The following is a 10,969-nucleotide window of genomic DNA, read 5'->3' as shown; positions in this document are numbered from 1 at the left end:
TTTGGCCAAGACATGGACAGTGGTGGACGTCTCATCTGCTTGAAAACCAGGTTAATTTGGGCTCAACAGCCAGCCGCACTAGAAAGAGCTTGAATACAATTTGCATTTATGAATTAAATTTGAAGACAGAGGTAGTACCTCTCCGTTTCACCCTGTTTCAAAACACTTTGCTCCTATTGAACATGACCCAGATCTCTCCTGTCAGTAGGTCTCTCCGTTTCACTCTGTTTCAAAACACTTTGCTCCTATTGAACATGACCCAGATCTCTCCTGTCAGTAGGTCTCTCCGTTTCACTCTGTTTCAAAACACTTTGCTCCTATTGAACATGACCCAGATCTCTCCTGTCAGTAGGGACATAGCATGCTAGCTACAACAGGATGATGTATCTTAATGGAATATAGCATGCTAGCTACAACAGGATGATGTATATTAATGGAATATAGCATGCTAGCTACAACAGAATGATGTATATTAATGGAATATAGCATGCTAGCTACAACAGGATGATGTATCTTAATGGAATATAGCATGCTAGCTACAACATGATGATGTATATTAATGGAATATAGCATGCTAGCTACAACATGATGATGTATCTTAATGGAATATAGCATGCTAGCTACAACATGATGATGTATCTTAATGGAATATAGCATGCTAGCTACAACAGGATGATGTATCTTAATGGAATATAGCATGCTAGCTACAACAGGATGATGTATCTTAATGGAATATAGCATGCTAGCTACAACAGGATGATGTATATTAATGGAATATAGCATGCTAGCTACAACATGATGTATATTAATTTAATATAGCATGCTAGCTACAACAGGATGTACATTAATTTAATATAGCATGCTAGCTACAACATGATGTATATTAATTTAATATAGCATGCTAGCTACAACATGATGATGTACGTAGCTTATGCCTGCCCATACCATAACCCCATCGCCACCATGGGGCACAATGTTGACATCAGCAAACCGCTAGCCCACACGACACCATACACTCTGTCTGCCATCTGCCTTGTACAGTTCAAACTGGGATTCATTCATGAAGAGCACACATTTCCAGTGTACCTGTGGCCATCGAAGGTGAGCATTTTCCCACTGAAGTCGGTTACGACTCCGAACTGCAGTCAGGTCAAGACCTTGCTGAGGACGACGAGCACGCAGATGAGCTTCACTGAGACGGTTTCTGACAGTTTGTGCAGAAATACTTTGGTTGTGCAAACCCACAGTTTCATCAGCTGTCAGGGTGGCTGGTCTCAGACAATCCCGCAGGTGAAGAAGCTGGACTTAGAGATCCTGGGCTGGTGAGGTTACACCGTGGTCTGCGGTTGTGAGGCCGGTTGGACGTGCTGCCAAATTCGCTAATATGACTTATAGAAATGAAGATTAATGTCTCTGGCAACAGTTCTGGTGGACATTCCTGCAGTCAGCATGGCAATTCCACACTTCCTCAAAACTTTAGACATCTGTGGCATTGTGTTGTCTGACAAAACTGCACATTTTAGAGTGGCCTTTTATTGTCCCCAAGCACAAGGTGCAAATGTGTAATGATCATGGTTGTTTAATCAGCTTCTTGATATGCCACACCTGTCAGGTGGATAGATTATTTTGGCAAAGGAGAAATGCTCACTAAACAGGATGGAAACAAATTTGTGCATCAACATTTTAGAGAAACAAGCATTCTGTTCTTATGGAACATTTTATTTGAGCTCATGAAACACAGGGGCCAACACTTTACATTTTGTGTTTATATATATATATATATATATATATATATATATATATATATATATATATATTCAGTATAATATCTCATCTCTTAGTGACTGGCTCTTAAAACATAGCAACAATAAAATAAAATAAATAGCACTGTTTTTTCTTCCTAACGGTGATTATAATTCTCCATTTTAGATCATTATTTTGGCAAAGGAGAAATGCTAACTAAAAGGATGGAAACAAATTTGTGCATCAACATTTTAGAGTAACAAGCTTTGACTTAACAAGGGTGAAGTCTTCGTACAGTAGTTGACCTATTCATAATTAAATCAAGTATCAAGTGAACCACAATGACCTTCTATTCCACTATTGTGCTCTGTTGCTATCTCATTATGACTAAATAACTATCTGACCTAACTATGAGGGAGTAGAATAGAAGATCCATTTCCTGGTTCCCACTCTGTCTGGTCTGTGGGCCGTAAGGTGACGCTTATTGATAACATGTTGCTCCTCTTCAGTATGACTCACTGGTAACGATTATTCATGACCTGCTGGTAGCAAACATAATAGAGAGTTTGGCCAACTCTGGGGTGGAGGGGTATATACATAGAAATAGAATTACTAGAATAGACATTCCCATCCAAGTCAATGTTCTATGATGGGTGGACTGACGGCCATATTGAATGTACCCATGTCAGGAAGTAATATAAAGTCATTCCATTTCTATATATACGGTATAGCTACCGCGTGTACGTACTAACGTCTACAGAAGACGCTCCCGCTAGTCTACTTCCAATCAGTAAATAGAAATAGGAGTCAGTCTACAAGGCTCATGTTCATGACTTTGATTATGTCAATATGTATGAACTATTTTATTTTCCCAAAATGTGTTCATTTCTATTTTATATCCTTTCTTTAAATGTTTAAAATGGTCTCATATTCTCTGTATCTCCAGCAGGCAATGTCTTCCTGAGTACTGATACTGTCCAAACATGATATCCTCTTCCACCATTACTGTATCACGGGAAGGAATAGTGTCCTCCTACACTACTCTGTCAGGCTTTCACAGTATGTACTGTATATTTAAGTGCTACAAATTAAATGCTGGAACGGTCCTGACTATTGTCAATTGTCCTTGTTAATACCAAGGCAATGTGTTTAACACTCCCCTGAAGCTTCTCATTAGTCAGTTTGGTCAATTTGGGGAACTGTGATTGGCTTTCTGTCCAAGTTCCCACCTCCAGGAAGTATTCACAGTTTCATCCAATCACACCACATACATCACTGATCCATCCAATCACGTCACAGCGTACACCGAGCTCTCCGGTCCGTACCATCTCAGACCACTATGGGGGTGTCAGAGAAGACCAAACTAATAGACTCAGCCACAGACTTCTTCCTCCTTCCCTTCCCCAGTAATCCTCCCTCCTCATCCATCTCTCCCTGGTCCGCCTCCATATCGCTGGGGTTCACTTTCCCGTTCTGCCCAAGCTCCTTGGGGTCGATGAAGGCCACGTGCCTTGGGTCTGTGTTGTTGGCCAAGTCTTCCTGGCTGAGCATGGAGGAGTGGAAGGAGTCCTGGTGGTTGTTCTTGGGGCAGCAGAAGCATCGGCAGGGGGTCAGGTACAGGTAGATGAACACTAGGACCAAACTGGTCACGCAGCCCACCAGGGTGGTGTAGGCCGTATTCAGGTTCTCGCCATTTCCCTTCTCCGTGAAGTTATGCACCTTTGGGAATTGATAGGAATGAAGTTTAATTTAATTTAGATTTTGCAGACGCTCTAAATTGAATTGTATAGAATAGATTTGAATTGAATTGAATTTACAGTGGCAAGGAAAAGTATGTGAACCCTGGTCATAAAATGTGATCTGATCTTCATCTAGGTCACAACAACAGACAAACACAGTCTGCTTAAACTAATAACACACAAACAATTATACGTTTTCATGTCTTTATTGAACACACCGTGTAAACATTCACAGTGGAGGGTGAGAAAAGTATGTGAACCCTTGGATTTAATAACTGGTTGACCCTCCTTTGGCAGCAATAACCTCAACCAAATGTTTTCTGTAGTTGTGGATCAGACCTGCACAACGGTCAGGAGGAATTTTGGACCATTCCTCTTTACAAAACTGTTTCAGTTCCACAATATTCTTGGGATGTCTGGTGTGAACTGCTCTCTAGAGGTCATGCCACAGCATCTTAATCGGGTTGAGATTAGGACTGACTGGGCCACTCGAGAAGGTGTATTTTCTTCTGTTGAAGCCATTCTGTTGTTGATTTACTTCTGTGTTTTGGGTCATTGTCCTGTTGCATCACCTAACTTCTGTTGAGCTTCAATTGACGGACAGATATTCTTACATTCTCCTGCACAATGATAAACTTTGGAATTAATTTTTCCATCGATGACAGCAAGCTGTCCAGGCCCTGAGGCAGCAAAGCAGCCCCAAACCATGATGCTCCCTCCACCATACTTTACAGTTGGGATGAGATTTTGATGTTGGTATGCTATGCCTTTGTGTGCTGTGTGTTCCTTCCAAACAACTCACCTGTAGTTTCATCTGTCCACAGAATATTTTGCAGGTGCATCCAGGTGCACTTCAGACATGCAGCAATGTTATTTTTGGACAGCAGAGGCTTCTTCCATGATGTCCCCCTTGAACACCGTTATTGTTTAGTGTTTTACATATCGTAGACTCGTCAACAGAGATGTTAGCATGTTCCAGAGATTTCTGTAAGTGTTCAGCTGACACTAGATTTCTTCTTAATTAAGCTCATTGAGCTGTTCTCTTGCAGTCATCTTTGCAGATTGCCACACCTAGGGAGAGTAGCAACAGTGCTGAACTTTCTCCATTTATAGACAATTTGTCTTACCGTGGACTCCAATTATTAATCTTAGGTCTTCTGAGATCTCTTTTTTTTCGAGGCATGGTTCACATCAGGCAATGCTTCTTGTGAACAGCAAACTCACATTTTGTGAGTGTTTTTTATAGAGCAAGGCAGCTCTAACCAACATCTCCAATCTTGTCTCATTGATTGGACTCCAGGTCAGCTGACTCCTGACTACAATTAGCTTAGGGGGGCTCACATACTTTTCCAACCTACACTGTGAATGTTTGAATGATGTATTCAACATAGACCAGAAAAATACAATAATTTGTGTGTTATTAGTTTAAAGCACACTGTGTTTGTCTATTGCTGTGGCTTAGATGAAGACCAGATCAAATTTAAAGACCAATTTATGAGGAAATCCAGGTCATTCCAAAGGGTTCACTGTTTCTTACCTTTATTGATCCCCAAGGGGGAAATAAAGACGTCACAGGATTACTGTACACACAACATCACAACACACAGCGAACACATTACAGAGCAGTAAACACCTTGAGCAGCACGTAGATCGTCTCGTTGAGGGCCTCGCTCACAGCGTAGCATGTGTACGTCCCCGAGTCGTCCGGCTTCACCGGGCCGATCTGGAGACTACCGTCAGGAAGCACCTTGGCTGTCTGGTTAAGGCCTTCTGTCACCACTACATCACCAGGCATCACCCAGGTCTTAGACGGATCTCTGTGTTTAGTATCACAGCGCAAGATCAGCGTCTGTTCCAGCCAAGCTTCCTCGTCCGCCTCGTAGAACGTACTACAGTTCATGTAGTCTCTGTTGAGGTCGAAGACCCCCACCCTGCTTTTCTGGGGCCCGGGGAGATAGCAGCTGTACTCGTCTTTAAAGTCCAGGGCTGAGTTGAGCCGGAGGATGTGCCAGTGGGCCAGGAGACTATATAGGCTACAGTCACAGACCAGAGGGTTGTTGTGGAAGTAGAGGCCGTTCTTTATCCAGGCAGGCAGCACCTGCAGCTCCTCGATGGGGGGGACCTAATAACACAGACATTATGAGAAACAATCATAATAATAACACAGACATTATGAAAAACAATTACATTTGTAATGCATGGGGGACCTAATAACACAGACATTATGAGAAACAATTACATTTGTAATGCATGGGGGACCTAATAACACAGACATTATGAGAAACAATTACATTTGTAATGCATGGGGGACCTAATAACACAGACATTATGAGAAACAATTACATTTGTAATGCATGGGGGACCTAATAACACAGACATTATGAGAAACAATTACATTTGTAATGCATAGGGGACCTAATAATACTGACATTATGAGAAACAATTACATTTGTAATGCATAGGGGACCTAATAATACTGACATTATGAGAAACAATCATAATAATAACACAGACATCATGAAAAACAATTACATTTGTAATGCATGGGGGACCTAATAATAATAATATATTTGATTTGCACAGCACACTTTAGAATTCAGGTAAATCTCAAGGTGTTTCACACCTCACAGGCACAAACATAAAATCCTAAAGTCATAACAGGAATAAAATCCTAAAGTCATAACAGGAATAACATCCTAAAGTCAAACCAGGAATCAAATCCTAAAGTCATAACAGGAATAACATCCTAAAGTCAAACCAGGAATCAAATCCTAAAGTCATAACAGGAATAACATCCTAAAGTCATAACAGGAATAACATCCTAAAGTCAAACCAGGAATCAAATCCTAAAGTCATAACAGGAATAACATCCTAAAGTCATAACAGGAATAACATCCTAAAGTCAAACAGGAATAACATCCTAAAGTCATAACAGGAATAAAATCCTAAAGTCATAACAGGAATAAAATCCTAAAGTCATAACAGGAATAACATCCTAAAGTCATAACAGGAATAACATCCTAAAGTCAAACCAGGAATCAAATCCTAAAGTCATAACAGGAATAACATCCTAAAGTCAAACCAGGAATCAAATCCTAAAGTCATAACAGGAATAACATCCTAAAGTCATAACAGGAATAACATCCTAAAGTCAAACCAGGAATCAAATCCTAAAGTCATAACAGGAATAACATCCTAAAGTCATAACAGGAATAACATCCTAAAGTCAAACAGGAATAACATCCTAAAGTCATAACAGGAATAAAATCCTAAAGTCATAACAGGAATAAAATCCTAAAGTCATAACAGGAATAAAATCCTAAAGTCATAACAGGAATAACATCCTAAAGTCAAACCAGGAATAAAATCCTAAAGTCATAACAGGAATAACATCCTAAAGTCAAACCAGGAATAACATCCTAAAGTCATAACAGGAATAACATCCTAAAGTCATAACAGCGCTGTAGTAACAAGCACTGCAGTCTGTCTGCAAGGACCACATCATGGTTAGGTCAAGTAAACACAGTAAAGGTATAAAAAATACATTATAGACACACACACACACACACACACACACACACACACACACACACACACACACACACACACACACACACACACACGCACTGTCTTATACCTTGATCCTGTTGGAGGAGATGTCCATCAGGCTGAGTTTCCCCAGGCGGGTCTTGTCCTTGACCAGTTCCAGGGGGAAGCGTGAGATCATGTTCTGGGACAGGTAGAGTTTCTGCAGGCTGTGGAGACCCTGGAAGGCTGAGCGGTCAATCTGAGATATACGGTTGTTGTACAGCAACAACACCTGGGAATATGGAGAAATTAACAGTAAACATTACACTCACAAGTTTCAAAGGAATAGACACATTTCAAATGCCGTATTATGTCTATGTACAGTGTTATAATTATGTGCAAATAGTTTTAAAAAATCTCTCTGTCTCTCTCAATCTCCCTCTCTCTCTGTCCACCTCTTTCTCAGTCTGTCTCTAATCACTCCTTCTCTCCTCTCTCTCTCTCTCTCTCTCTCTCTCTCTCACCTCCAGCTGCCCCAGCGGCTCAAAGATGAACTCGTCCAGCTGTCGCAGGTTGTTGGAGGACAGGTCCAGGTAGCGCAGGTGTTTGACGTAGACGAAGGCCTCAGATGAGAGGAAGTGAAGGCCATTGTGACTGAGTAGGAGGTTGTGGAGTTTGATGAGTTTCACCGTGGTCCACTCAGCCTTCAGCCGGGAGACGTCGTTGTAGCTGAGGTCCAGGACGGCCATGTAGAGAGGCAGGCCAGTGGGCACCGTGGTCAGGTTCATCTTGGAACAGCTCACGATGTTACTGGCACAGATGCAGGTCTTGTGGCAGTTGAGGGTTGAGGCTACCGCCCCAGACGGGAACCAGAGGAGGGCCAGGGAGAGGAAGACGTACAAGGCCCATCGAACCTGGATCCTCCTCAGGCTGAGAGAGGGAGAGGGAGAGGCAGAGGGGGAGGGCTCCGGCAGGGCGCCTGCTCTGCGTGGAGGCAACATGCTAGGAGACGGTCGGTGTGTTGTTGTTAAAGGAGAGGAACTTCCTGTATTATGGTTCTCTTCCTACACAGCATGGAGCAGCAGCTGGTGGAATCCCTGGCATCGCTTAATTGAGGTCTGAAAGAAAAGCAAACAGACTATTGTTGTTTGAAACAGAGACATGGCTGTTGGACAGGAGAGGATATCGTCATGGTTACATGCCTGATAGAGTGGAAGTATATTCCCAAAAAATACATTCAGTCACACACACAATCTCTATGAGAAACAATTACATTTGCATGCATTCAGATTTTAACAAATATATATATATTTTTAAAATTGGATTAGTTTCTACAGCATTCCATTTGCTCCAAAACAGCATGATAATAATACAGAATGTATCCTACCTTAACGTCAGATCAGATTTAGCCATCCTCAATCATTCTCTGAAGTGAAATCCATCCGCTGCCAAATCAGACACGTCTGTTTATAATTTGCACCTCGTTTTAGTCCGTACAGTACAGTAATAGTCTCTCCAATGTAAGGACAACAAACGGGATGCAGAGAGACAGAGAGGAGAAATCCTTCCTCGCCTATAGTCCAGCTTCAAACAAAACACTGCTCTGCTCCCTATCCAAATCTCCATAGAAGATTACGCAAGGATAAGATTATGCAAGGATAAGATTACATAAAGATCAAAGAACTCATGCCCTAGGACCAGTGTCACTCACCCAACCTGAATCAATGAATGACTGGGATAAGTCGGCTATGGGTCCAGGTATGATGTATTTTTTTTAAAGGTACAGATGTCGGATCGTAACTTGATCACTCTTTTGTCGCAGATATTTTTCATGATGCTTCAGGAAATTTAAATGATTCTCATTAGTGGCTGAAAATGAGCAGTTCTCTTTTTATCCATGCGGGGGCAGTCGAGTCTTTGGGATCAGGGCTTAAAGGTAACCACATATGGATTTGCAGTAGTATACGCGTCAAAAGTCCCAATGCAAAGTTACACCTCTCTTTTCTATTTTTCTAGCTATAATGTAAACTCCAACAGAAATAACTTCAAATGTACAATTTCAAATTAAACCAAATTCTTTGCACTCATAAATACTGGTTTAAATGTTATTTTTTTAGCCAGCTTACAAGCAAATACTTTATGAATTTATTGTTACAAATCAACTTGCAAGGTTGCTAACCAACTAGCCTGCTGACGTGAAACCTACTAGCGTGCTAACGTTAACCCTACCAGCCTGCTAACGTTAACCCTACCAGCCTGCTAACGTTAACCCTACTAGCGTGCTAACGTTAACCCTACCAGCCTGCTAACGTTACGCATGAGTCAGCCAGTTGCTATCAACACCTAGTTTAAAGCTACAATAAACTAAACCACTATTTATTTTTGGAAATAAATAGCGTCCTCTAACCAGTTATCAAAGAATGTTAGCTATCTATATTAAGTTATATTAGCCAGCAAGCTAGCCAAAAACTTACCCTCGTAGCCTAATTCACAGAGTACATGCAGAAAACTTGACAAAACAAAAAAGAGAACAGATGAGGTACTACGCAATTAGAGCGAGCAACCTTTTTCTCTTTGTGGGTCATTTAGAAGATATCTGGGAATAAGTTAATACATTTGTAATAACCCAAAAATATAACTACGTTTGTAGTTATTGGTAACCGGTTTGTGACTACAACTAAGTAGTCTTTTGACCACTACAGACGGAGTCATCTATGATATTTTAAAAGAGGAAGCTAAATATTTTAAGAAGATGTTTTTTTTCCCCATCTCATCCTCACCCTCTGAATGCCGATTACTGTAAGGAATTCTTTCCAAATCATTTAAAAAAAATGAAAACTACCAAAGGTACGAATAGATCAGTGTGAAGGCCAAATTACAGAGGAATAACTTTTGGAGGTTATTAAATCCTTTCAGTCTGGAAAACCCCCAGGGCTTGATGGCATACCAGTAGAGGTATATCAAGCCTTTTTTATATACTAAAAGCTCCATTGTTAGCTTGTTTTAACTACACCTATAGAAAGGATAGTCTGTCAGGTACTCAATAGGAAGATCTGATTTCTCTATTATTAAAACAAGACCCAGATGGCAAATAGAAAGAACCAGTCCATATAAAAAAAACAGCAAATAGTGTCTACTTCGTAAAGAGTTTTGAATTGTAAAGAGGAGTTAAACAAGGGTGTCCGCTGTGACCACATCTATTTGAAATGCTAGCTATTTAAATCCGATAATAACATTAGAGGATTAGAAATCCAAGGCTTAAAAACAAAGGTGTCCATGTATGTCGATGACTCAAGTTTAATATTAAGTCTGCAAGCTAGATCCCTGCAATGTCTCATTGCTGATGTAGTGGCACAGCGGTCTAAGACACTGCATCTCAGTGCTTGAGGCATCACCACAGACACCCTGGTTTGAATCCAGCCAGCTGTGATTTGGAGTCCCATAGGGCACCACACAATTGGTCCAGCTTCGTCTAGGTTTGGCCGGTGTAGGCCGTCATTGTAAATAAGAATTTGTATATATTTTTTAAATGGACTCTCTGGGCTAAAATCTTTACAATATTACGTATTGGATCTTTCAAAAATGTTACTTTTACATTACCCTGTAGTTTGCCTATAAAATGGGCTGACGGTGAGTATACAAAATATATAAATTAGCCCGCCACAATGAATTTCAATAGAAAACTTGCGCAGGTGTTTGTATGCGTGTACACATGCATATACACACACTTGCATTCAAACATACACACGTGCACATACACGGACACACACACACACATGTAAATAGTGCCATACATGCACTCAAACATATTCAGTTGGCCTTGCTGGTATGATCTTTGTTGTCTCTGATGTCTTTTCTTTTTGCATTGTTGTTTTCTGTTTTCTGTTGTTGTTTTCTGTTGTTGTTTTCTGTTTTCTGTTGTTGTTTTCTATTTTCTGTTGTTGTTTTCTGTTGTTGTC

At 40.8% G+C, this 10,969-nt stretch overlaps 1 protein-coding gene across 1 annotated transcript; it reads right to left on the bottom strand.

Annotated features, from left to right (window-relative positions):
• Positions 1–1,886: 1,886 nt before the first annotated feature.
• LOC115132534 (amphoterin-induced protein 1-like) lies at positions 1,887–8,713 on the bottom strand. Its single transcript, XM_029665274.2, has 5 exons — positions 8,398–8,713; positions 7,535–8,128; positions 7,120–7,302; positions 5,116–5,604; positions 1,887–3,462 (listed from the first exon to the last, which is right to left on the bottom strand). The coding sequence occupies exons 2-5, from the start codon at positions 8,009–8,011 to the stop codon at positions 3,073–3,075; spliced, it is 1,539 nt and encodes a 512-aa protein (XP_029521134.1). The 5' UTR covers positions 8,012–8,128; positions 8,398–8,713; the 3' UTR covers positions 1,887–3,072.
• Between the last annotated feature and the right edge of the window lie 2,256 nt (positions 8,714–10,969).

This window comes from Oncorhynchus nerka, linkage group LG7, assembly GCF_034236695.1.
Source record: "Oncorhynchus nerka isolate Pitt River linkage group LG7, Oner_Uvic_2.0, whole genome shotgun sequence".
Lineage (NCBI taxonomy): Eukaryota > Metazoa > Chordata > Actinopteri > Salmoniformes > Salmonidae > Oncorhynchus > Oncorhynchus nerka.
Note: the sequence above shows the minus strand (reverse complement) of the source record. Positions and strands in the feature narration are given on the sequence as shown.

What these genes read in the sequence shown, in the direction of transcription:
- LOC115132534 (XM_029665274.2), bottom strand. Translation starts at nt 8,011, where the DNA reads ATGTTGCCTCCACGCAGAGCAGGCGCCCTGCCGGAGCCCTCCCCCTCT. An exon ending in AGCCGCTGGGGCAGCTGGAG is followed by an intron (nt 7,303 to 7,534) that starts GTGAGAGAGAGA and finishes CCATATTCCCAG; the next exon opens with GTGTTGTTGCTGTACAACAA. An exon ending in TCTCCTCCAACAGGATCAAG is followed by an intron (nt 5,605 to 7,119) that starts GTATAAGACAGT and finishes CTGTGTTATTAG; the next exon opens with GTCCCCCCCATCGAGGAGCT.